This window comes from Coregonus lavaretus, assembly GCF_964263955.1.
Source record: "Coregonus lavaretus genome assembly, chromosome: 34".
Classification (NCBI taxonomy): domain Eukaryota; kingdom Metazoa; phylum Chordata; class Actinopteri; order Salmoniformes; family Salmonidae; genus Coregonus; species Coregonus lavaretus.
The window spans coordinates 27,962,851-27,990,716 of NC_140021.1; the positions used below are offsets into that span (position 1 = coordinate 27,962,851).

At 43.9% G+C, this 27,866-nt stretch overlaps 2 protein-coding genes across 2 annotated transcripts in view; both read right to left on the reverse strand.

The window, feature by feature from the left end:
- Positions 1-23,922, reverse strand: part of LOC311109204 (coagulation factor XIII A chain-like) — a gene marked incomplete at its 5' end in the record, with an annotated part of 34,029 nt that extends 10,107 nt beyond the window's left edge. The window contains 9 exons of the mRNA XM_084152053.1: positions 194-458; positions 687-699; positions 772-919; positions 10,669-10,840; positions 11,313-11,420; positions 11,577-11,689; positions 21,701-21,949; positions 23,515-23,697; positions 23,901-23,922. Coding sequence (XP_084008179.1) covers positions 194-458; positions 687-699; positions 772-919; positions 10,669-10,840; positions 11,313-11,420; positions 11,577-11,689; positions 21,701-21,949; positions 23,515-23,697; positions 23,901-23,922 — 1,273 coding nt within the window. The remainder of the gene's footprint in view (positions 1-193; positions 459-686; positions 700-771; positions 920-10,668; positions 10,841-11,312; positions 11,421-11,576; positions 11,690-21,700; positions 21,950-23,514; positions 23,698-23,900) is intronic.
- Positions 1-27,660, reverse strand: part of LOC311109170 (coagulation factor XIII A chain-like) — a gene marked incomplete at its 5' end in the record, with an annotated part of 108,747 nt that extends 81,087 nt beyond the window's left edge. Inside the window, one exon of the mRNA XM_084152003.1 lies at positions 27,507-27,660. Coding sequence (XP_084008129.1) covers positions 27,507-27,660 — 154 coding nt within the window. The remainder of the gene's footprint in view (positions 1-27,506) is intronic.
- Positions 27,661-27,866: the final 206 nt, after the last annotated feature.

Sequence of the window (27,866 nt, forward strand, 5' to 3'; positions counted from 1 at the left end):
ATCTTTATCAAGGGTGCCAATAATTATGGACCCCACTGTATCTTAAATGGATGCGTTTTCATAAATGTGACAATGCAATTTTGAAGCCCATTCTACAAAATGTGCATAAAGAAGTGAAAATGATGTCTCCCTCTCCCATCGTATAGCTATAATGTGTGTGGGCCCTACTTAATTATCTTATTTTCTCTCTTACCATCACTGGTTTCCTGAGGGGTGGCATCCACCACCTGCCAGCCACCTAAGTCATGGATTGCGGGGAGGTCAGGTCTGGACATGTAAGCCTCGTTCCAGCAGTGGTAGTTCCTGTGGAGAAAATGCCCACCTCTCACAAACACTATCTGGCATCCTGCACCCATCAGGAACAATATCTGGCATACTGCACCACTCAGGTACACTATTTGGTGTCCTGCACCACTCAGGAACAATATCTGGCATCCTGAACCACTCAAGTACACAATCTTTCACCCTGCACCACTCAGGAACACTATCTGGCCTCCTGCACTACTCATTCACATTATCTGGCATCCTGTACCACTCAAGTGTACTATCTGGCATCCTGCACCACTCAGGTACACTATCTGGCATCCTGCACAACCATTTTCTTCCATTTGGAACACGACCCACCATGCTACATGACTAACACGACCCACCATGCTACTTGACTAAACTGTTTTTACAGTAGGTACAGTGAAAGATATACTGTAAATATAGAAGATATAGAAACCTACATTCTGGGATTCAATACAAATGAATAAGCAGAAATATAACTACCAGATAGAGTCCCTGGTAAGGCGCTCGTTCAGTTCAAGTCGATTTCCCACAGAGTTGAAGATGAGATCCGTGATTATGTTCCCTGTGTTGTCGTGGGCGGAGTTGAAGTTGGTGACCACCCTGGCAGGGATGCCCAGACACCTCAGCACTGGGGCAGGGGAGGGGAAACCATTAAAGAGTCTAGGCAATACTTAAAAATAAGCATACACTACTGGTAGTGTATATCAATTAACATGCAGTCGTTAACTGGAATACATTTGTAAGTAATACATTCAATGTATTCAATCAATTGATGATAGTAGATTTCCGGATATCACTTTCAGAAGTGTGTTTGATTTGCACAGCAGCGGGCCTTGTGTGAGGAAACTGCTACCTATTTTTTTCTGTCAGTGGGAAATGGGCTTTGGGGTTTGTTCACCTTAATTACACATTTTCCACATCTTATGCATACCTAGAAAGTGGCCTATGGGCCAGACTAGTCAGAAAGCAGTATTGAGCTACGGCTTAGCATTAGCATCTATAGGTGCAAAACAGTGGAGATGGTAGGACTCCTGTTAGCATGTTCTAATCTAGATAGCACACATGCTAATCATCTCAAAATAACTAATATCCCTCTAAGGGACTGACTCCAAGAAAACAAATGGCCTCTATAGGATGCAAACATAGCACTATTGTAATCAGTTAGTTTGTATTAAGGAATTTACATCTTCTTTAATATTTATCTGTGTCCATTCACACAGTCAGCTAGATGAGATTTGAGATTGGGAGTGCTCAGCTGTGGTGTGATAGTCACGTATGGTGCGAGATCTGACACACATTCTAAGTTGAAGCTAGCATAGCCCGAGGCAAGGTTTTTGCTCTCTGTGCATTATGTAAGCAGTTGCATCTCAACTATTATTTTCCTTTTGAGGAATCACGTGCCTATACAAAGGGGACTTATACGCCTTTGTCTACCTCCGTTCAAGGAATGATGCAACCAGGGATGCAGTGGAGGGTAAACGCACGTAAATGACATTTACGCACCTTTTTATTAGTGAAATAGCGTTTACTCACCTTTATAGTTTGTTAATAATCGTTTACCCACTTATTATTGCGTTGCCAGCATTGATCAATGCCCAGAACGCTAATATTCTTTGAGTTCTAATTGCACCTGCCTCTCTGCGAACGAGTGGAATCATGTTTCAGGTATCCTCGTTATGTTCACCTGCTCCCCCCTGCCGTGTCAACTGACATCCTTTAAACAAAAAAACCTGACTCTCGGAGAGTGAGTGTACAACTGGTCTGGTAAATAGTCGCTGGTATTTCAGTCAGGTGGCTAGCTAGCTAGCTATACTGAACAAAAATATAAACGCAACAGGAAACAATTTCAACGATTTTACAGTTACAGTTCATATAAGGAAATCAGTCAATTTAAATAAATAAATTAGGCCCAAATCTATGGATTTCACATGACAGGGGCGCAGCCATGGGTGGGCCTGGTAGGGCATAGGCCCACCCACTCCACTCGGGCTGGGCCTCAACCACTGGTGAGCCAGGCCCAGCCAATCAGAATGACTTTTTCCCCACAAAAGGGCTTTATTGCATACAGAAATACTCCTCAGTTTCCTCAGCTGTCTGGGTGGCTGATCTCAGACGATCCCACAGGGAAAGAAGGCAGATGTGGAGGCCCTGGACTGGCAGGGTTACACGTGGTCTGCAATTGTGAGGCCGGTTGGACGTTTTGCCAAATTCTCTAAAACGATGATGGCTTATGGTAGAGAAATGAACATTAAATTCTCTGGCAACAGCTCTGGTGGACATTTCTGCAGTCAGCATGCCAATTGCACACTCTCCTCAAAACTTGTAGACTTCTGTAACATTGTATTGTGTGACAAAACTGCACATTTTAGAGTGGTCTTTTATTGCCCCCAGCACAAGGTGCACCTGTGTAATGATCATGCTGTTTAATCAGCTTCTAGATATGCCACACCTGTCAGGTGGATGGATTATCTTTGCAAATGAGAAATGCTCACTAAGAGGGATGCAAACAAATTTGTGCATCAAATTTGCGAGAAATAAGCTTTTTGTGCATATGGAACATTTCTGGGATCTTTTACCACACTTTACATGTTGTGTTTATATTTTTGCTCAGTATAGTTCGCTCAAGGCTCTGGCTACTGTTAGCCAGCTAGCTAGCTATAACTAGCTGGCTAGAAAGATGGAGTTAGAAACTAACGTTCAATGGAGCCTGACCTCAGCAGGAGCAGTTGACTGAAATTAAGCTAGCTATAATCTTAGCAAAAGATAGGATACTATAAATTCTGATAGCAAAATAACTTTGCTTTACAGAGAGTAGTGAGACAGAGAGTGGTGAGGCAGGCTGCAATACAGGAAGAAAAGGAGACACAGAGAGAGACGAAGCAAGAAGAGAGAGGTTAGTAGTACAGTTGTTCCAAACCCGGGGTCAACTGCAATTTAAATGAGTCCCCTGAAAGAATCTGTAATCTTATCAAACACATTAATAACTTGTTTCTCTTCAAATGGGTATAGATTATGGAATACAACATTTTGGAGTCAACTAAGGGCCTTTTACACTGTTAGAATGCACTTTAATATTATTATGTGTTGGGAGTGGGACAGCCTGTGGGACCTAACATTTTGTGAAATATAAAGACAATTTAAATATAAATACAATGTAATATTATTCTGTATATAAAAATCTATTTTTAAAACTGAGAGTAGTGAGACAGACAGTGGTGAGGCAGACAGTGGTGAGTCTGAAGCAGGCTGCAATGGAGGAGGAGGCAGAGGAGACAGCGAGAGAGAGAGGAAGCAAGGAGAGAGAGAGTTTAGTACTTAGGTAGTACACTTAATATATAGAATATAGCAAGTGTACAAAGAGGCACTCTGGGCACTGTTGTATTAATAGTTTGACAGCTGACTAGACATTATCTTGGACAGTTCTGCACTACAGAAAGACCAGACAGACAAAGAAACAGACAGACAGAGAAAGACATTGTTGCCTAGCCTACTGGCTTCATCTACTTTCAACTATTTATATGCTTAAAAAATTGAGCATGCACAATTAATTGAGCAAACAAATGTGATATTGTTATAAGATTATGAAATTAAAATGCAAATATTGATCGTTGATGGTTTCATGTGTGAAAATTACTTATAATTATAAATGGTTTATTCCCTTTTCTATAGACCTGTATTAAAAATGCTATCAAACAATACAATTCTAAAAATGTCACATTTTGGTTTATATCGGTGGTTGTTGGTCTTATCTCGATTGCCCACTGGAGTTTATACTAGGATGTTAAACGCTTCTTTGATGATTCTTTGGAAGCCTTCAGAAAGTGTTCACACCCTTGACTTTTTCCACATTTTGTTGTGTTATAGCCAAAATTTAAAATGGATTATATTGAGAATGTTTTTGTCACTTGCCTAAACACAATACCCCATAATGTAAAAGTTGTATGAACTGTTTACAAATTAATAAAAAACTGAAAAGCTGAAATGTCTTGAGTCAATAAGTCTTCAACCCTTTTGTTATGGTAAAATCACTGGTGAAGCCAAGCCTATAACAAGGCATATTACAACCTTTGTGTTGTGATAATTGTGTTGTTTGCGCTATAACCTGTTAATTCAAATGCCTTGGCCGAGACATTAAGAAGACACAGTGGCAGAAAAAATTCAACCACACCTTTGTTTTATCACAAAACCAGATAGCACCCTCTGTCCAGTGAAGTCCACAAAGCATATTGCATGTACAGGAACAGAGAGTTAAATTACTTACGCGAGCAAGTTAATGTTTCCGACATTTTCGGACCACTAAACAACTATTGATTTAGAACCACAGAGAGTTACCGCAAGTTGCAAAGAAAACAGGAGCTGCCTCCACTATTCCAGCACCATTTCAACTTCAACATTTCAACATCATCAAATCACCTCTGCTTAGTCTAATACAGTGACAACTAAAAGATACCAAAAACTATTTAGTCCAATCAACGTAAGCTAACTATGATGTGGCTGTCCATGGTTCTGATTTCTGTGTGTGTGCGTGCACGTTCTTGCAAGTAGAAAAACATGTTGACTCACCCTACTTGTAGAGAAAGGCCAATGCCATCCTCCTCTCTTTCATGTTGACAATCACTCTATCATACAGTACAGGCTTACATTTTTTGTGGTCCTAGGCAACCTGGCTGAAATGCTTGCTCGCTAGCCTAACTTCCATTCATGGGCAACGTTAGCTAGTTAACATTATCCTTCTACATCTAGCTACATATTGAACTTCCATTCTCTCAGGCCAGGGGCACAACAATGTATGACTTAATGGTTAGATCAGAATCGTCATTATAATCATAGGCCAGTACGGAGAAATAAGTTAAACCACAAATCCAAATCCCTATTTCCATCCATGGCAAATTTAGGAAAGGGCCAATTTTAGCTGGCTGGCTAGCTAGCCACCGGAGGACAACACCACAACGAGATGCAAAAATTCAAGTTTTTCTGTCAATGAGGTATGCTCTCAATGGGATTTGATAGGAGTGATGCCAAATTCAAGCTGGTTTCCCTTGACACTTTTTTTTGGGTGCGCCAGGACCATTCACAGTTGAGCTCGCTCAGTTTAGCTCAACGCTGATTGGCAAATGTTTTATACTTTTTTTGTCAAGGGAGCCAGATGCTCACTGGCTTCCCTTTCCTTCGATGCTATGGGCAGCAACAATGTCATACTTGTTTGAACCAGAAAGCATCAGATAGATGGCCTACACGTATGTCACGCCCTGGCTCTGGGGATTCTTGTATGTTGAGCCAGGGTGTTAGTTTCTTTGTGTAGTGTCTATGTTTCGTTTTCTATGTTCTGTTCTAGGTTATGTGTTTCTATGTTGGCCGGGGTGGTTCTCAATCAGAGGCAACGAGAATCAGCTGTTGCTTGTTGTCTCTGATTGGGAACCATACTTAGGCAGCCTGTTGTGCACTTGTGTTTTGTGGGATCTTGTTCCGTGTTGGTTTGTGTTGTTAACCGAGGACTTCACGTTTCATTTGGTTGTTTTGTATTTTGTATCGTGTTGCCAGTACACTATTAAAAAGATGTACGCATATCACGTTGCGCCTTGGTCCAATCATTATGACGATCGTGACAGAAGAGCCCACCTTAACAGGACCAAGCAGCGTGTCCAGGAGCAAACGCCGGAGGTAACGTTAGTGGATGTCCTCCTCGGTTGGGGGCAGATCACGGAGGAGGAGGCCGTCCGTTACCGGAGGGCGATGAAGGGGGAGACCCAGGCAGGAGAGGAGAAGCGGCGCCAACCGGGCCGTCGTCGGACAGGCGAGAGGCAACCCCAATACATTTTTTTGGGGGGGCACACGGCATGGACGACGGGGCTGCTGGAGGCAGCTACTGGGCGAGTTTGTGGATTAGGAGAGGAGACCACCGGGTTTGGGGGGCTGGAAGGGAGGTTGGCGGAGCCTAGAGGTAGAGCAGAGCCAACTCCCCGTACTCAGGCTAGGCAGCGTGAGACTGGGCAGGTTCCGAGGTATGCGGAGCTGCGTACTGTGCCGAGAGTGGTCCGGCACAGTCCGGTACGTCCTGTGCGAGCACCACGCACGTGTCGTGCTAAGGTGGGCATGCAGCCAGGACGCTCGTCCCGGATATCCTGCGCCAGTGTCACGTGCTGTAGTGCCAGTACGAGTACACAGCCCTGTACGTCCTGTGCTGAAGCCTCACACAGAGTGTGTAAAAGTAGGCATTCAGCCAGGACGGGTTGTGTCAGCTCTTCGCTCCAGACCTCCAGTCCGTCTCCACAGCCCAGTCCGGCCTGTTCCTGTTCCCCGCACCAAGCCTATGGTGTGCGTCGCCAGCCCGGCCCGGCCTAATCCTGCTCCCCGCACCAAGCCTATGGTACGCGTCGCCAGCCCGGCCCGGCCTGTTCCTGCTCCCCGCACCAAGCCTATGGTGCGGGTCGCCAGCCCGGCCCGGCCTGTTCCTGCTCCCCGCACCAAGCCTTTGGTGCGCGTCGCCAGCCCGGCCCGGCCTGTTCCTGCCCCTCGCACCAAGCCAATGGTGCGCGTCGCCAGCCCGGTCCGACCTGTTCCTGCCCCTCGCACCAAGCCTATGGTGCGCGTCACCAGCCCGGCCCAGCCTGTTCCTGCCCCTCGCACCAAGCCAATGGTGCGCGTCGCCAGCCCGGCCCGGCCTGTTCCTGCTCCCTGTACCAAGCCTATGGTGCGCGTCGCCAGCCCGGCCCGGCCTGTTCCTTCCCCTCGCACCAAGCCAATGGTGCGCGTCGCCAGCCCGGCCCGGCCTCTACCTGCTCCCCGCACCAAGCCAATGGTGCGCATCGCCAGCCCGGCCCGGCCTCTACCTGCTCCCCGCACCAAGCCAATGGTGCGCGTCGCCAGCCCGGCCCGGCCTGTTCCTCCTCCCCGCACCAAGCCTGTGGTGCGCGTCGTCAGCCCGGTCCGGCCCGTTCCTGCTCCCCGCACCAAGCCAGTTGTGCGCGACGTCAGCCCAGTCCGGCCCGTTCCTGCTCCCCGTACCAAGCCAGTGGTGCGCAACGTCAGCCCGGTCCGGCCCGTTCCTGCTCCCCGCACCAAGCCTGTGGTGCGCGTCGCCAGCCCGGTCTGGCCTGTTCCTGCCCCTCGCACCAAGCCAATGGTGCGGGTCGCCAGCCCGGCCCGGCCTGTTCCTGCTCCCCGCACCAAGCCAATGGTGCGGGTCGCCAGCCCGGCCCGGCCTGTTCCTGCTCCCCGCACCAAGCCTTTGGTGCGCGTCACCAGCCCGGCCCGGCCTGTTCCTGCCCCTCGCACCAAGCCAATGGTGCGCGTCGCCAGCCCGGTCCGACCTGTTCTTGCCCCTCGCACCAAGCCTATGGTGCGCGTCGCCAGCCCGGCCCAGCCTGTTCCTGCCCCTCGCACCAAGCCAATGGTGCGCGTCGCCAGCCCGGCCCGGCCTCTACCTGCTCCCCGCACCAAGCCAATGGTGCGCGTCGCCAGCCCGGCCCGGCCTCTACCTGCTCCCCGCACCAAGCCAATGGTGCGCGTCGCCAGCCCGGCCTGTTCCTGCTCCCCGCACCAAGCCTGTGGTGCGCGTCGTCAGCCCGGTCCGGCCCGTTCCTGCTCCCCGCACCAAGCCAGTGGTGCGCGACGTCAGCCCGGTCCGGCCTGTTCCTGCTCCCTGTACCAAGCCAGTGGTGCGCGACGTCAGCCCGGTCCGGCCCGTTCCTGCTCCCCGCACCAAGCCTGTGGTGCGCGTCGCCAGCCCGGTCTGGCCTGTTCCTGCCCCTCGCACCAAGCCAATGGTGCGCGTCGCCAGCCCGGCCCGGCCTGTTCCTGCTCCCCGCACCAAGCCAATGTTGCGCGTCGCCAGCCCGGCCCGGCCTGTTCCTGCTCCCCGCACCAAGCCTATGGTGCGCGTCGCCAGCCCGGCCCGGCCTGTTCCTGCTCCCCGCACCAAGCCTGTGGTGCGCATCGCCAGCCCGGTCCGGCCCGTACCTGCTCCCCGCACCAAGCCTGTGGTGCGCGTCGTCAGTCCGGCACAGCCCGTGCCTGCTTCACCGGTGCCTGGTCAGGTACCGGTCAGCTGCTCCACACCGGAGCCTAAGCAATCCGCTCCACCGATGTCCAGTCCAGCTCCAGCCAGCGGAGCCAGACCAGACCAGGGGCACTACTGGGGGGTTGTTAGAGGGTGGTGGTCACGCCCGGAGCCGGATCTGCCTCCGAGGTGGAATGCCCACCCGGCCCCTCCCCTGTTGGGTTTATGTTGGCGCGGTCGCAGTCCGCGCCTTAGGGGGGGGTACTGTCACGCCCTGGCTCTGGGGACTCTTGTATGTTGAGCCAGGGTGTTAGTTTCTTTGTGTAGTGTCTATGTTTCGTTTTCTATGTTCTATTCTAGGTTATGTGTTTCTATGTTGGCCGGGGTGGTTCTCAATCAGAGGCAACGAGAATCAGCTGTTGCTTGTTGTCTCTGATTGGGAACTATACTTAGGCAGCCTGTTGTGCACTTGTGTTTTGTGGGATCTTGTTCCGTGTTGGTTTGTGTTGTTAACCGAGGACTTCACGTTGCGTTTGGTTGTTTTGTATTTTGTATCGTGTTGCCAGTACACTATTAAAAAGATGTACGCATATCACGCTGCGCCTTGGTCCAATCATTATGACGATCGTGACAACGTAGAGAGACAGAGGGGCGCTATTTCGCTCGCCCGGATGCCTTTCTCCTGTGAGATACATTCAGCCTCTTGCGAATTAAAAGGAAAATTATGAAACACAGAGACGAAAGATACCTTATTTTTTATTTTTTATCAATTTTTAGCAGAAGCCTGGCTTCCCTTGGCATCCATGAATACACGCCACTGCTCCTAAATAAGTTCATCAGTAAAGATGTACTTAACAAGTCACATAATAAGTTGCATGGACTCACTCTGTGTGCAATAATAGTGTTTAACATGATTTTTGAATGAAAACCTCTCTGTACCCCATACATTCAATTATCTGTAAGGTCCCTCAGTCAAGCAGTGGATTTCAAACACAGATTCAACCACAAAGATCAGGGAGGTTTTCCAATGCCTCGCAAAGAAGGGACCTATTGGTAGATAGGTAAAAAATGAATGAATATCCCTTTGAGTATGGTGGAGTTATTAATTACACTTTGGATGGGGTGTCAATGCACCCAGTCACTGCAAAGATACAGGCGTCCTTCCTAACTCAGTTGCCGGAGAGGAAGGAAACCGCACAGGGATTTCACCATGAGGCCAATGGCTGTGATAGGAGAAAACTGAGGATGGCTCAATAACATTGTAGTTACTCCTCAATACTAACCTAATGTGAAAAGAAGGAAGCCTGTACGATTACCTTTTTGTCCTGAATAAAAATGTTATGTTAAGTGAAAATCCAATACAACACATTACTGGGTACCTCTCTCCATATTTAAAGGCATAGTTGTGGCTGCATCATGTTATGGGTTTGCTTGTAATCGTTAAGGACTGGGGAGTTTTTCAGGATAAAAAATAAACAGAATGGAGCTAAGCACAGGCAAAATCCTAGAGGAAAACCTGATACAGTCTGCTTTCTACCAGACACTGGGAGATGAATTCAACTTTCAGCAGGACAATAACCTAAAACACAAGGCCAAATCTACACTGGAGTTGCTTACCAAGAATACAATGAATGTTCCTGAGTGGCCGAGTTAAAGTTTTGACTTAAATCTGCTTGAAAATCTATAGCAAGACTTGAAAATGGTTGTCTAGCAATGATCAACAACGAATTTGACAGAGCCTGAATAATCTTTTAAAGAATAATGGGCAAATATACAGAAAGACTCACAGCTATAATCGCTGCCAAATGTGATTCTGACATGTATTAACTCAGGGGTGTGAATACCTCTGTAAATGCGATATTTGCAAACATTTCTAAAAACATGTTTTCACTTTGTCATTATGGGGTATTGTGTGTAGATGGGTGAAAAATATATACTATTTAATCCATTTTGAATTCAGGCTGTAACACAACAAAATGTGGAATAAGTCAAGGATCATGAATACCTTTCTGAAGGCACTGTATAATATTTCCCAGCATGATCTATTGCAGGGAGAAATGTTGGACAGGTAACTAGTAATTGTAACTGATTACATTTAGAAAGTAAGTAAATAAGTATTTTACATTTACATTTTAGTCATTTAAGTGCATTGTAAGTGATAAATGCGCTGCAGATTGATTTATCTCCACTGAACATAAAGGCAACCTTTCTTTGTTGAAAACCGCGGTTTATAACCGGATAGGCCTGTGTTCTATTGACCATCAATCCCTCAGTGCAAAACACAGGTGATTTGGGAGACACATTACTTTTATTGTGGGGTTGGCATATTAAGGTTAACTGAAATTGAAAATTTAAAGGGTATTTGATGGGGCACTCACAGGTGTTCAATGTCCCGGCGTAGACCCAGCACTGGGCATAGCTGACAGGCCCTTGGTTGGCGTACTGGAGCAGGATCTGGTCGCTGCCAATCCAGAAGGTTGGTGCAGTGCCAAGGGAGTAGTCATCACTCCAGTTGCCCACCAAGACCCCGTGGTCATCTTGGGAATTCATCTGGTTCCACAAGGAATGGAAAGATATTGACCAAAAACCCCCAAAGAGATCAGTACCCCAGGCATAAGGATATGTTAGTTTGGAATTAAATGTTCAGAGTAAGTTGATAAAAGCACGCAAACGGATATTGAGTGCTTAAATAAGCCCAGATACCACATCCCAAACAGGTAATATTTTCCTAACTTCATATCACTATCAACTTTTACCAGTTGAATGTAGACACAACTATACCTTTTTATTTTTCTGAAATATTATATAAATATATGCAAATGAGGCAATATCTCATTAAATACGCATATGTACCGTATCTACTGCAAATCACATTCTGTGAATGCAGACTGAAGTACAGGTTAAATGCTTGGTATGTCTTGTGGTTGTGAAAAGCACTTGGCTCTTCTTAGTGCTTATAATATACTAGGGCTCGTTTTGGAATTTGTGTAGTGTGCTTATGTTATCTGCAAATATCACTCACCATTGCAGCTCCTATCCTGCAGACTTTGACAACATCGCCTCTGTTTACTAGAGGCATGTGTGAGTTATCCAAGATTTGGAAACAAGCATCGAGAATCCCTTCCCCAAACTACAAGAGAGAAATAGAGTCTCCAGCCTCAAAAAAAGGAACAATAAAGACACAACTGTAAATGTGTGTGTAAAGTATACAGTATATTACAGTATCGGATCAGTGTGTGTGTGTGTGTGTGTGTGTGGGGCATGTGTATGTAGTCTTTTACTGTACCTGACCATAAAACCATTGCCTTCCACCACCTGATTCCACCTGGTATATGCAGCCATTTTCGTTCATCACATACTCCTGCCTGTCTTGCTCGTTGGGAATGTACACTTCATCTTCTACAGAAAACAGAAATCAATTGCAGCCTCATTACCAGAATCTGGTCATCTGTTGCTTTAGATGTGACTTTATTCTTCAATCGTCCAAAGAATTTACCTGAAGCATTGTAAATATGAGCATTGAATGTTCATCATTGATTATTTAATGCCAAACATGTGTCTATAAAATCGTCTGTGTCACGTGATCTAATTGAGATGGTGGTCACATGTCCTGGAATAAAGTCTAGTCCTGTTGAACACCGTATACTGTCTTGTTTCCAAGTCTAAGCTACAGTAGCTGATGTTCCACTATCCGAACCCTCCAAACAGTGCGTTACATTGGGAGCAGCTGTGTTTTTTTGCGTTTTTAACATCTGTGGAACCTATGTCTTCTGAAGTTATTGCTGGACTTAAGTGACGTGACCGCACTAGCAAAGATTTTTATAACTAACCCAAGATAGACCAGAGCCTGTCGTTTCCAATGGGAGCAAATTAATCATAGTGGGCAGAACAAGCAAGGAGGTGGGTAGAGCCAAGCATGAGCTAGTGAGATCCTACCGGCGTAGTCTAGCATTTATTTGCATATTTCCGTTAGAAAACGCCGACTCTGTGAAGTGCGCGTGTGCAATAACTCAATCCGCCCTTGCACTCCTTCCAAACAACTCAATTCTTAGAAACTTTTGCGAAGTGTCAATCTACAAAACACAGTCCACTCGGTTTCTTACAGATTCTAGTTTTGGAATCAGAAAACAGTATGGAGATCAAATGTTTCATCAATGAGAAAATTAGCAGAATGTCGGCCAAAATCCATCTCTCTCCATCTTCTCCCACTGCCGGCCACAGGGCTTCCGCTCATCACCATATTTGGTAGTGAGTGGAAACGCCAACCGGATGCTTCACATTTATACATCTGGTGAACTATCTGGCTCATTGTTCTATCTGTGGCTCTAGGCTGCATTCAAGCTAGCCAGGCCCACTACTGGCACTGTGGAGCTAGCATACGAAGAGGAGCGTGGGCAGCTTTCTCTGCACTATCATCTCCCTCACTGCTAGCTGTCGGACGGGCACACAGTGAGTACTAGACTGTCCACATCTCTGAAACATCATTACCAACTAAGTACATTTTACCCAGACTTTTACACATATTGGACCTTTCATTTGCTTTGTGGACGTAATGGGAATGGGGATTCTCCCGACATTCTGGACGGGCTCGAGCCTTGGAATCTACAACTTGGATGCGACAACAATTCTAACTACGTGGCTGCATGGAGGCGCGCTCAAGTGGGAGAACTCTGCGATTACAGATGGCGCCGGAGAAGATGGCTGCCGTTTTACAGCCCTCTAACCAATTGTACTATTATGTGTGTTTTTCGCGTTATTTGTAATTTATTCTGTACATAATATTTCTGCCACCGTCTCTTATAACCAAAAAGAGCTTCTGGATATCAGGACAGCGATTACTCACCTCGTATTGGACAAATATTATTTATTCAACGAGTCAGACGCTAAAGATATCCTACAGACACCCAACAAGGCCCATATCCCGTCATTCGCATGAGAAAGAGACTGAGATATCGTGGACGTAGGTCGGTGTGCCTTGTAAGGATCCGACGGTGAGCGAGTAAAATGCCTCTTCCATCAATCCTATTAGCCAATGTTCAATCATTTGAAAACAAATTGGATGACCTAAGATTAAGGTTATCCTACCAACGGGACATTAAAAACGGTAATATCTTATGTTTCACCGAGTCGTGGCTGAACGACGACAGGGATAACATACAGCTGGCGGGATATACGCTACATCGGCAGGATGGAACAGCTGACTCCGGTAAGACAAGGGGTGGCGGTCTGTGTATATTTGTAAACAACAGCTGGTGCATAAAATCTAATACTAAGGAAGTCTCAAGGTTTTGCTCGCCGGAGGCAGAGAATCTCATGATAAGCTGTAGACCACACTATTTACCAAGAGAGTTTTCATCTGTAGTTTTCGTAGCTGTCCATTTACCATCACAAACCGATGCTGGCACTAAGATTGCACTCAATGAGCTGTATAAGGCCATAAGTGAACAGGAAAACGCTCATCCAGAGGCAGCGCTCCTAGTGGCCGGGGACTTTAATGCAGAGAAACTTAAATCTGTTCTACCTCATTTCTACCAGCATGTTAAATGTGCAACCAGAGGGAAAAAAAACTCTAGACCACCTTTACTCCACACACAGAGACGCATACAAAGCTCTCCCTCGCCCTCCATTTGGCAAATCTGACCATAACTCTATCCTCCTGATTCCTGCTTATAAGCAAAAACTAAAGCAGGAAGCACCAGTGACTCGGTTAATAAAAAATTGGTATGATGACGCAGATGCTAAGCTACAGGACTGTTTTGCTAGCACAGACTGGAATATGTTCCAGGATTCTTCAGATAGCATTGAGGAGTACACCACATCGGTCACTGGCTTCATCAATAAGTGCATCGATGACGTCGTCCCCACAGTGACCGTACATACATACCCCAACCAGAAGCCATGGATTCCAGGCAACATCCGCGCTTTCAAGGAGCGGGACTCTAACCCGGACGCTTATAAGAAATCCCGCTATGCCCTCCGACGAACCATCAAACAGGCAAAGAGTCAATACAGGACTAAGATTGAATCGTACTACACCGGCTCTGACACTCGTCGGATGTGGCAGGGCTTGAAAACTATTGCAGACTACAAAGGGAAGCACAGCCGCGAGCTGCCCAGTGACACAAGCCTACCAGACGAGCTAAATCACTTCTATGCTCGCTTCGAGGCAAGCAAAACTGAAGCATGCATGAGAGCATCAGCTGTTCCGGATGACTATGTGATCACGCTCTCCGTAGCCGACGTGAGTAAGACTTTTAAGCAGGTCAACATTCACAAGACCGCAGGGCCATACGGATTACCAGGATGTGTACTCCGAGCATGCGCTGACCAACTGGCAAGTGTCTTCACTGACATTTTCAACATGTCCCTGACTGAGTCTGTAATACCAACATGTTTCAAGCAGACCACCATAGTCCCTGTGCTCAAGGACACTAAGATAACCTGCCTTAATGACGACCGACCCGTAGCACTCACGTCTGTAGCCATGAAATGCTTCGAAAGGTTGGTCATGGCTCACATCAACACCATTGTCCCAGAAACCCTAGACCCACTCCAATATGCATACCGCCCCAACAGATCCACAGAAGATGCAATCTCTATTGCACTCCACATTGCCCTTTTCCACCTGGACAAGAGGAACACCTTCGTGAGAATGCTATTGATTGACTACAGCTCAGCGTTCAACTCCATAGTGCCCGCAAAGCTCATCACTAAGCTAAGGATCCTGGGACTATACACATCCCTCTGCAACTGGATCCTGGACTTCCTGAAGGGCCGCCCCCAGGTGGTGCTCAACACAGGGGCCCCTCAGTGGTGCTTGCTCAGTCCCCTCCTGTACCTGTTCACCCATGACTGCATGGACAGGCACGACTCCAACACCATCATTAAGTTTGCCGACGACACAACAGTGGTAGGCCTGATCACTGACAACGATGAGACAGCCTATAGGGAGGAGGTCAGAGACCTGGCCGTGAGGTGCCAGGATAACAACCTCTCCCTCAATGTGATCAAGACAAATGAGATGATTGTGGACTACAGGAAAAAAAAGAGGAATGAGCATGCCCCCATTCTCATTGACGGGGCTGTAGTGGAACAGGTTGAGAGACTGAAAAGATTTGGCATGGGTCCTCAGATCCTCAAAAAGTTATACAGCTGCACCATCGAGAGCATCCTGACTGGTTGCATCACCGCCTGGTATGATAACTGCTCGGCCTCCGACCGCAAGGCACTACAGAGGGTAGTGCGTACGGCCCAGTACATCACTGGGGCCAAGCTTCCTGCTATCCAGGACCTCTACACCAGGCGGTGTCAGAGGAAGGCCCTAAAAATTGTCAAGGACTCCAGCCACCCTAGTCATAGACTGTTCTCTCTGATACCGCACTGCAAGCGGAGCGCCAAGTCTAGGTCCAAAAGGCTTCTTAACAGCTTCTATCCCCAAGCTGTAAGACTCCTGAACAGCTAATCATGGCTACCCAGACTATTTGCACTGTCCCCCCACCCCACCCCACCCCACCCCACCCCATCCCCCTCTTTTACGCTGCTACTACTCTGTTTATTATTTATGCATAGTCACTTTAACTCTACCCACATGTACATATTTCCTCAATTACCTCGACTAGTCGGTGCCCCTGCATATTGATTCTGTACTGGTACCCCCCTGTATATAGCCTCCCTACTGTTATTTTATTTTACTGCTGCTCTTTAGTTATCTGCTTATCTATTTTTCACTTAACACTTTTTTTTTTACTGCATTATTGGTTAAGAGCTTGTAAGCATTTCACTGTAATGTCTACACCTGTTGTTTTCGGTGCATGTGGCAAATTACATTTGATTTGATTTGATTTGCTATCTGACCTGCTGATTATGCATATGGATTATGCATATGGATTGTGCTGCATGGGAGAAATATGCTACCGGCTACTGTTTGTGTGAGTGACTTTTGTATGAATGTGTAACCAAAGGAGGCCTTGGGGATGCGTCTCCCACATGACTGTGGGCCTGCTGTGTGCATGCAGACTGCACCTGATCCTCGTGTACTTCGATGGTTTGGTGAAAAAGTTAATTCATTGAGTTCGTTATCAGAGAAAAAATTTACTAAATGTGAATTTGTGACTCGTTTCAGGAAATTAGGCGTATGTCGCGGGTTACTACCTCACAGAGAGCCAATTGAACCTAAACTTTTTTTTTTTATCAAAATGCGTTTTTTGGCAGAAATGCTTTCTGGAACATGTGAACTTTCATGTGCCTTAATAACAAACTTGTATGCCATCTGTAAATAGGAATAGAATTGTTACATTGCGAGCCTTGTTGGTTAAGGCACAGAAAAAGACAGCAACCTTCCCACTTGCCATGATTGACTGAGATAATGAGTGGGCTGGACATATGAAGAGAGGAGTTTGGATTGGTCTGCCATTTAGAAGGCTTCTGTCAATTTGAGCTGGTCAGTATGTGTAGGTAATCCAGTCTAACGCGGCTTAAACCTTTTTTTTATTGTGTAGTGGAGCTGCATAAGTGTTGCTCTCCACTTTCTGGAGGATCGAGTTTTGCAATCAGTGGAATTAGAGTGTTGTTTTTTTTTTTTTACCTTTATTTAACTAGGCAAGTCAGTTAAGAACAAATTCTTATTTACAATGACGGCCTACACCGGTAAAATCCAGATGACGCTGGGCCAATTGTGCGCCGCCCTATGGGTATGATGCTAAAGAGATGGAGAAAACATCTTCAAACTAAGGGCAAGATAGTCTAGCTAGCTACAATTTCAGATATTACACCTTTCTAATTTTGACAGAAAGTGGTTTTATTTCAAGTTAAAGTAGTACTGTTAGCTAGCTAGCTAACGTTAGCTGGCTAGCTCGCTAGCTAACGTTACGTATCTGATGTTATTATTTGTATCTCAGAGCCATTGGCTTGGCTAGTTAGAGCCTAATGTTAGCTAGCTAACATTGAACCTGGTTGGTTAGCTACCAGCAGATTCATGCAGGGTAGTAACGACATGAGTTGGGATTATGGGACATTGTTTAGCTAGGTAGCTAACGTTAGCTGCCTCGCTAGCTAACGTTATGTGATGTGTACGATCTTACACGTTGTTTACCTAACTAGTCTTAACAAAAGACTCCACTATGCAAGTAACCATTTCGGGTGCGTTCGTAAATTCAGTCTGAGTATGCGCAACGCACAACACCCGTTGAATATGGCCGGTGTCAGTAAACGTCGGCAAAAAAGTGGAATTAAATTGTTGACAGCAGAGCTGGTTAGGCTGTTTTCATGTTATCCAGAGGTAAAAAATGAACCATAATCCCAATTTTGTGTCTGAAAGTAAATAGCAAGATAGCCGATGTTAGCCAGTTAGCTTGGGTGCTTGACTGCCGTTGTGAGGTCAGATAGCTCCGATCAACCCTACTCATTGACCAGAGCGTCAAGTGTGCGCTCCGAGAGCGCTCCGAGATGGGTGGGACAAAAGCTTAAGAGGGTGTGAACGATGCTGAATGGGTGTAGACAAAGAAGAGCTCTTCACTAAAACATTCAAAGGCCATTTTCTCAAAAGTGAGATTACAAGTTCATCAACTTTCAAAGTAGAATTACTTTCCCATTGTTCCCTTAAATGCAGTGTATGATGTACCATTTTGTAGCTCTCTCTGCTTTTATCCAATGTAAAAAACACAATTTCAAATGTTGCTACATAAGACCAAATCAAGGTGGTCACTCACATTTACACTGTTGGTGTATTGGCTATTGATATTTCGTATTTTGTCAGTAGCATTTTGTGTTTAACTGGAGCTGTTAAAAAATAAATAAAAAGTAACTGCATTTTGTTTGTGTGTGAATCAAACCATGCTTTTCATGCAGGCTATCTCTTGACTGTCAGATTTGTTTTGTATCATCATGTATCAACAAATTAAACATTGAAATGTTCCAATTTTCTTTTTCCTAAACAAGTATAGTGTTGAATTCATGAAATGAAGACATTTCTTAGAGGGAGGGGGACGAATGTAAGGATGAGAATGGGATGTTCATCATTGAATATTCGTGTCGCAGTCTTAGCTTGCATACAGCTAATGTTCCACTCTCCGAATACTCCAAACGGCTCCTTACAGCATGTAAAAAATTACACATACATTGGGGCAGTGAATTCCCTGGGATGTTACTGAGCAGACCCATAGATGTCTGACACTTATTTCCAGTGGGGGAAAAAAGTATTTAGTCAGCCACCAATTGTGCAAGTTCTCCCACTTAAAATGATGAGAGAGGCCTGTAATTTTCATCATAGGTACACGGCAACTATGACAGACAAAATGAGGAAAAAAAATCCAGAAAATCATATTGTAGGATTTTTTATGAATTTATTTGCAAATAAGTATTTGGTCAATAACAAAAGTTTCTCAATACTTTGTTATATACCCTTTGTTGGCAATGACACAGGTAAAACATTTTCTGTAAGTCTTCACAAGGTTTTCACACACTGTTGCTGGTATTTTGGCCCATTCCTCCATGCAGATCTCCTCTAGAGCAGTGATGTTTTGGGGCTGTCGCTGGGCAACACGGACTTTCAACTCCCTCCAAAGATTTTCTATGGGGTTGAGATCTGGAGACTGGCTAGGCCACTCCAGGACCTTGAAATGCTTCTTACAAAGCCACTCCTTCGTTGCCTGGGCCTTGTGTTTGGGATCATTGTCATGCTGAAAGACCCAGCCACGTTTCATCTTCAATGCCCTTGCTGATGGAAGGAGGTTTTCACTCAAAATCTCACGATACATGGCCCATTCATTCTTTCCTTTACACGGATCAGTCGTCCTGGTCCCTTTGCAGAAAAACAGCCCCAAAGCATGATGTTTCCACCCCCATGCTTCACAGTAGGTATGGTGTTCTTTGGATGCAACTCAGCATTCTTTGTCCTCCAAACACGACGAGTTGAGTTTTTACCTAAATGTTATATTTTGGTTTAATCTGACCATATGACATTCTCCCAATCCTCTTCTGGATCATCCAAATGCACTCTAGCAAACTTCAGATGGGCCTGGACATGTACTGGCTTAAGCAGGGGGACACGTCTCGCACTGCAGGATTTGAGTCCCTGGCGGCGTAGTGTGTTACTGATGGTAGGCTTTGTTACTTTGGTCCCAGCTCTCTGCAGGTCATTCACTAGGTCCCCCGTGTGGTTCTGGGATTTTTGCTCACCGTTTTTGTGATCATTTTGACCCCACGGGGTGAGATCTTGCGTGGAGCCCCAGATCGAGGGAGATTATCAGTGTTCTTGAATGTCTTCCATTTCCTAATAATTGCTCCCACAGTTGATTTCTTCAAACCAAGCTGCTTACCTATTGCAGATTCAGTCTTCCCAGCCTGGTGCAGGTCTACAATTTTGTTTCTTTAATCTTGGCCATAGTGGAGTTTGGAGTGTGACTGTTTGAGGTTGTGGACAGGTGTCTTTTATACTGATAACAAGTTCAAACAGGTGCCATTAATACAGGTAATGAGTGGAGGACAGAGGAGCCTCTTAAAGAAGAAGTTACAGGTCTGTGAGAGCCAGAAATCTTGCTTGTTTGTAGGTGACCAAATACTTATTTTCCACCATAATTTGCAAATAAATTCATTAAAAATCCTACAATGTGATTTTCTGGAATTTTTTCTCTCAATTTGTCTGTCATAGTTGACGTGTACCTATGATGAAAATTACAGGCCTCTCTCATCTTTTTAATTGGGAGAACATGCTCAATTGGTGGCTGACTAAATACTTTTTTCCCCCACTGTAGTCAGTGTTCATTTTAATAATGTCCCTTACACAAAAACCACATTAATTTTTTCGTGATTGCATGTGAAGTTAATGTGATAACATTTGACAACATATAAAATATTTCCTATTTGATTTATTAGGATCCCCATTAGCCGACGCCAATGGCGACAGATAGTCTTACTGGGGTCTGACACATAACGGAAAATACATTAACTTGTAGTGTGTGTGTGCATGTATCAGAAGAAACGTGATAAAATGAAACTACATGTGAAAACATGATCTCATGTGAAATAAATAAACAAAATTTCAACACAGTTTTTCACATGCGAAATTGAAAAACAAAAGTGCAAATTCGATTTTCACATGTGAGGTGAAAACATGTTATTCTCCACACATATGAGAAGATGGTGTTAACACGTGAACTCTAAATTGAATAAATGTGAACATATGGTTAAAAAAAACTGAAAATGTTGCATAAAAAAAAGAGATACCATATGTGAAACTGCAAATGAAAAACCTACACATTTTTACATGTGAATTCTCCTTATGTGAAAAGGTGGTGCATTTTTTTTTTTTTTTTTGCAGTTTCACATATGGTCTTTTTTTACATGTGAAAAGTTCAGCTAAGTAAAAATGTGATTTCTCCTGTAGAAATACGATTTTCAAATGTGAAACTGCACATTTCACAAGTAGTTTTTATAAGGGATTGAAATTATATGGGGGTTTTAAAGTAAGTGGTACGCTGTTCTGCTAAAATAGTATAAAACATATAATTCCATTTGACATAATCACTTAGTACTGACTTTTCAATATGACCCCACCTGGAATTTGAACTCACAACCTCTGGATTTGGGATATGCTGATCGTTCTGCTGCAACACAAAGTCTGTAGCATTCCTTTACACATTCATTACCTATAATACTGTACATCTCTCCACTTGGCAAAAGAGTGCCATCTGCACTTCTATTTTAGTTAACTGTTAATCTGACTATTCTCTCATCATTTATTTCATTTACTTATTTCAGCAATTTGAGGGGTTTTCTGTATAGTTGTCTAATGTTGGTGGGGCATATTACTCTGTTTTAATGTTACTCCTGAATCACTATGATAAATGTACTTATTTTTCTTGAGCGTATTTTTAACAAAGCTTAGGTTTACTTTACTTAAGTCCAAAGTGTAGGAATACAGGTGAAATCATTAATTGACACAGACATGTTGGCGTAGCAGGAAGATCGGACTACTGTGAACCAAAAGGTTGTGAATTCAAACCCCAACGAGGATGTGGTGAATTACAATTAATGTATAAACATACAGAATGGAATGATGTCTGTCAAAGTGTGTCAAATACACTATATATACAAAAGTATGTGGACACTCCTTCAAAATGTTAAACTACATGTGAAAGGTTATGTGATCGTATGAAAATTCACATGTGAAACTTTATGTGAAATATCATCATATGTGAAGTGTTCCAAAAACACATGGTTTCACATGATTTCACATTTGAAAATCCACACGTGAAACTTCATGTGAAATATCATCACATGCTTCATGTGAAATATCATCACATGTGAAGTATTCCAAAAACACATGGTTTGACATGATTTACCTTAAGCCATCCTCAGAGGAGAACCAACTTGGTCCTGGGTAAAAAAATAACAACAAAAAATTCCACTCACTGAACGCCCAGGCGTTGAACAGGAGGTAGAAGTCAGTTCTGGGGTCCTTTGGTGTCCTGGAGATTCCATTGGAACCGATGACCGCCACATTCGTGTAGTACTTTCCGATGATGGCGCTCGCGGAAGGGGTGATGCCCACCACGCACTTGTCCCCTAGTTTCTGTATCATGCGGCCGGTCCACTTCCCATTTCTTGAGCTATCAAAGGATATGATGATCTTTGTACCATTCAACACGTTGGTATCGATACCTGAGGGAGAAGGTGACATGACAGGGGAAACGTCAACACATGCAGACACTCATGTTTCCACTGGTATTATCTTAGTATTTAATATGACGTTATGTGTTAACAATTTATACTTTCTGGTACTTTCTTAAAATAATTAATCCCAGTCGGTAACAAATGGTACCAAGTCGTTACTTGTTTTAATGAGTCTTGAAGAAACAAAGCAAGTAAATCATAAGTTATTACTGTGTTATTATTATGTTACCGTGTTTAAAAAAAGAATAATACCTGGTAATTTTCTGTACTGTAAACTAAAGTGCTACCAAAAAAACAGTTTAGATGTTGAGTGAACAGTTCTGCTCAATATCACAACAACATTACAGAAGATAGGCGCTAGTCTGTGCACCACGACTGCAATAAAGATTACCTGGAATGCAACAAACCATCAGCCATCACCAAAAAGTACTACATTGTTATATTTGAGTAAAAGTAAAGGTACCTTAATAGAAAAGGACTAAAGTAAAAGTGAAAGTCACCCAGTAAAATACTACTTGAATAAAAGTCTAAAAGTATCTGGTTTTAAATGTACTTAAGTACAGCCAGTGGCACACGTCCAACACTCAGACATAATTTACAAAAGTACAGATACCTGAAAAAGTAGTACTTCAAAGTATTTTTACTTAGTTACTTCACACCACTGCAAACCATTAACTGCAGATGGATTGCTAGGCTGCTTCTAGTAAGCTGCTGTAGATGCACATACAGTCCTTAGTGGGCATATTTCAGTTTTGTAACTGACACTAAAACCTAGGGCTCGATTCAATCCGTATCGCAGAAGTTCCGCGGTATAGCGCCTTCGCGGTGAGTGCATTCACAGTAAACGCTGCATATGTCGGCTCAATCGGAAATGATCTTTACATTTCAATCGCGCTATACCACGGAACTTCCGCCATATGGATTGAATCGAGCACATAGAGCGGCAACTCTTTTCATCAATTCCCCTCTGAGTATGATGTAAGCATACAGTATAATGTGTGTGTCTTCTAACACTGGTAATTACATGCGGCTAATGATCTGATGGTAAACCGTCAATGGACTATTTGGTTTCCAGCGCTTGATCATGCTAATTGGAAGTATTTGATTTGCTGTTTGACACATGGGCTGACACTCATCAAAGAGCACTCTGTCATTGTACGCCCCCTCCTCAGAGAGAGATCCTGGACACGTCCATATTTGACACCCTTCTTCCGAAGTGTGATTACTATCAATAGATGTTACAGACGTTTACATGGAACACGTCAATTGTCTGTTTTCGTTTCAACCTGGCACTTTTATCAATTAGTGGTTCTAATTGGCTACAGAGGCTAAACACAGATGACGGAGAGGAGACTAGGGGAGGAACAATTGTATTATTGAGATGCACCTTCGCCTCTGAAACACCAACTCCTCTCATTAAAACTATTACCAAATGGTGAACACTGTAATTCATAGATCACCCTCATTGAATTCAAACAATACATGTAATGCCATTTTTACCCAGCAGAAATGAATTTATAGTACATTGGTGGAAATGTGTAAAAACTTCTTACCAATGTAAAACTCAATCTGGAATTTGTCGCTGGGTTTTACAGGCTGGTTGAAATGGAGGTTCATCTTAAACTCCTGGGCCCTACGGATGATTAGAATGTTGTTTTTGCCTTCGTACAAGTGACAGTGGTGGTCCCTCTTGTTCTCATTTTGCATCATGTCCACACTCACACATTTTAAGGCGGCTGCAAATAAGGAGATCACAGACAAAACAATTATGTTTAAATATCCAGGTAGTAAATTAAAAAATGGTTTGGATGAAACGACAACACAAAGATGAAAATGTTTTAAAAAACATCAAAGAAGTGAACTATCCCTTTAAATCTCACAGCAATTTACTTTGTATGGGTAACTCACTCCCATCCATTACTATTGTGTAGCAGCCCACCTGGTTGAGGCATGGCAGCCATTTTGCTCTAGAGCACTCTCCACACATGAGCTGTGATTGGACCAATTTAAGGGATGATAAGATTGCTTTGAATCTTAAAGCTGGTATACATTGTCATCAATGAATAGCGTCTGAGTCATTGTTCATTTTCTGAAATAATTCTATGCAACCAACCACACTTTCCCCAGGGTAATCAAATGGAAGCCTCACTGTACCAGCGACTTTGTTTTGGACAGAGATGGACGTGTCCTGAGACGCGCTTTTGCTTTAGCAGAGACCTAGGGGGAGTGTGTCTGAGGGGAATGTCTCCATTGGGTTGGCAGCGGCATGCCCAGCCATGTTGGTGCCCAGGTTGAGCAGACAAACGACCGGTCGTTGTGTATTTCAAACTCCTGGCCTCAGCAAGACTGAACGTTCAAAAGTTCCATTATTTCCCTCAGGAGTAACAGTGCCGTTTCTCATAGCAACAGGGCCAACGTTCAGGCACACCACATTGTGCCAAAATGGACAGCTGCGTTTTAAATCTTTATTTAATACAGAGAAATTAAATGTTTTGCTTTTGAGGACGTCAGGTCTGAGTGTGAAGTCAAAATGGGAACAAGGATTTCTGCTGACCTCGACCGAGCAGAGTTGGCACACAACAAACCTGTGGGCCTACACAGCAAATTCTCCAGTGTAATTTTTTTAATAATTGAACACTGGGAGTGTTAAATCAACACAGAAAGTGTTGAGTCTGTGGACCCATATTGACACCGGAGCAGTGTTAAATGAACACACTGCTTAGTCTAAAGCCTTATTCAAATATTTCCCAGAGTGCCTTGCCTTTTGAGTAAATTGTACAGTTTCCACCCATGACTGTTTTTGTTAGTGACAGAGACGTTGTTGTTGCATTCATCCAGTTTCAGTCATGTGGGTGTTATAAGTGAGATTCCAAGAGAATATGTTATCATTAAAAAAAAATATATATAAACTGAACAAAAATATAAACACAACATGTTTCATGAGCTGAAATAAAAGATTCCAGAAATGTTCCATACACACAAAAAGCGTATTTCTCTCAGATTTTGTGCACAAATTTGTTTACATCCCTGTTAGTGAGCATTTCCTTCGCCAAGATAATCCATCCACCTGACAGGTGTGGCATATCAGATTTTGTGCACAAATTTGTTTACATCCCTGTTAGTGAGCATTTCTCCTTCACCAAGATAATCCATCCACCTGACAGGTGTGGCATATCAAAAAGCTGATTAAACAGCAGGATCATTACACAGGTGCACCTTATGCTGGGGACAATAAAGGTGCACTTTTGTCACACAACACAATGCCACAGATGTCTCAAGTTTTGAGGAAGCATGCAATTGGCATGCTGACTGCAGGAATGTCCACCAGAGCTGTTGTCAGAATATTGAATGTTCATTTCTCTACCATAAATCACCTCCAACATCATTTTAGAGTTTTTTCAAAGTCAACTGAATTTTGCAAACCTGAGGTATGAGCTGGGGTACAATTCAATTTTTTATTTAAGTCATTTAGCAGACGCTCTTATCCAGAGCAATTAGGGTGAAGTGCCTTGCTCAACAGCACATTTTTCACTTAGTTGGCTCAGGGATTCAAACCAGCAACCTTTTGGTTACTGGCCCAACACTCTTAACCACTAGGCTGCCCAACACTCTTAACCACTAAGGCACTCTTAACCATCAACCTGCCTCCCAATTATGGACTTATAACTGAATGTACACAGGATGACCTTACAGCGCATGTCAAATTCATTCCACGGCAGGCCAAGAATCTGTGGGTTTTGCTTTTCCCTTGTACTTGATTGATGAAGTAAGGTCACTAATTAGTAAGGAACTCCCCTCACCTGGTTGTCTAGGTCTTAATTGAAAGGAAAAACCAAAGACCAGCAGGCACTAGGCCCTCCATGGAATGAGTTTGACACCCCTGCCTTACAGGGTACCACTACAGCAGGGTTCTTCAATTCCGGTCCTGGAGGGCCAAAACACCTCTGTTTTTCATCCTCTCCTTCTAATCAGGGGCTAATTCAGACCTGGGACACCAGGTGAGTGCAATTAACTACCAGGTACAAATAAAAAACAGAAGCGTTTCGGCCCTCCAGGACCGGAATTGAAGAACCCTGCACTACAGTGACAAGCGTTTGTAACCTTTTAGGACAGGACTGCCCAACCCTGTTCCTGTAGAGCTACCGTCCTGTAGGTTTTTGCTCCAACCCTAATCTAACACACCTGATTCTAATAATTAGCAGGTTGATAAGATGAATCAGGTTAGTAACACCTGGGGTTGGAGCGAAAACCTACAGGAGGGTAGCTCTCCAGAAACAGGGTTGGGCAACCCTGCTTTAGGAAATCTAATCCTGAAACTCATGGTTTACAGGCCACATCTGGGATGCAAGTCACATTATGCTGGCTTGCAAGGTGATGTACAATTCCTATTGGAATACAGCCACGGTGGGGATAACCAACTTTTGGAATTTAAAAAAAAGTATGAATTAATCAGTCAATCAATACACAAACATAGACATTGAAACAAACAATTCTAAAAATCCACCTGCAACAGAGCATGCTGAAAAACCTGATAACGATGTGATAGTGATGGGGAAACAAAGCTTCCTGAATCATTGAGGTTTTCCAGCCAATTGTGTCAAATGGGTTAATTACTCTAGGCTTCGATCAACATAGAGTACACTAGTGGCACCTGCTGGTCAAAATAATTTAGAGCAGCCAAATTATTATTGATGTGGGCAGCGTAGCCTTTTTGTCTTTCACCAAACCAATATCAAACCAATCAGGTCGTTGTTTGACAAAACGATTCTTCAGACGTCATTGATCAAGTGCTTCTGATAAAGTGATACAGGCATCGGCACACTACTTCAAAGTACAATGCTTAAAGATTACGGAGCATGCCTCAGAGCTCCGGCATCAAACGTAACATCAATAGTATTAGGGTAATACTAGGCCCTCAAATTATATATAACACAATACAATATGTTTTTCATAAGGTCTTATATATATATATATATATATATATATATATATATATATATATATATATATATATTATGATCTCAAGTGGTGAAGTCCCTAAGACCAAAAACGATTGAATGCAACAACCATGTCTCTGTCACTAACAAATGCAATCATGAGTGGTAACTCTACAATTTACTTGAAAGGCAAAGCACTCTGGGAAATATTTGAATAAGGCATTACACAAAGCAGTGTGTTAATTTATATGTGCCCACAGACTCAGCGGTTTCAGTGTTCATTAAACACTGTGTTCATATATATTTGCTGTGTAATTAATGTGTGTTGATGTTATTTATTATAGACGGCCAAGGACTTGGGTAAGAAGGGGTGCAGCAATTTTTTGTTGTTGTATTTTAATGTGATTACACAGATTTAATATGATCACTTACTTATGGCTTACACAGAATTCACTCGTTCACGCTCTCTTTCTCACTTACTCACTCACTCACTTACCACACACACACACACACACACACACACACACACACACACACACACACACACACACACACACACACACACACACACACACACACTCCCAACACTTATTCTATTTATCTTGTACCATCACTGGAGGGTCCACGGGGCACTGCCACAGCCTCCCCAAAGGGCTCAAACTTGGGCAGATGGTGGTCATCTTGCTCAGCATTGGAGCTACAGATGGGGCTTTTAAGGCGCCCAAGGAAGTTGGTCCCGAAACAATGTGCAGAGGAAGACATGTTGAAAGCAGGGGTCAACAGTTCTGTAGATCAAAAAAGAATGAAGTGGTCAAGGGAGAGATGCAGTGCATTCGGAAAGTACTCAGACCCCTTCCCCTTTTCCACATTTTGTTACGTTACAGCCTTATTCTAAAATTGATTAAATGAATGTTTTACCTCATCTATCTACACACAATACGCCATAATGACAAAGCAAAAACAGGTTT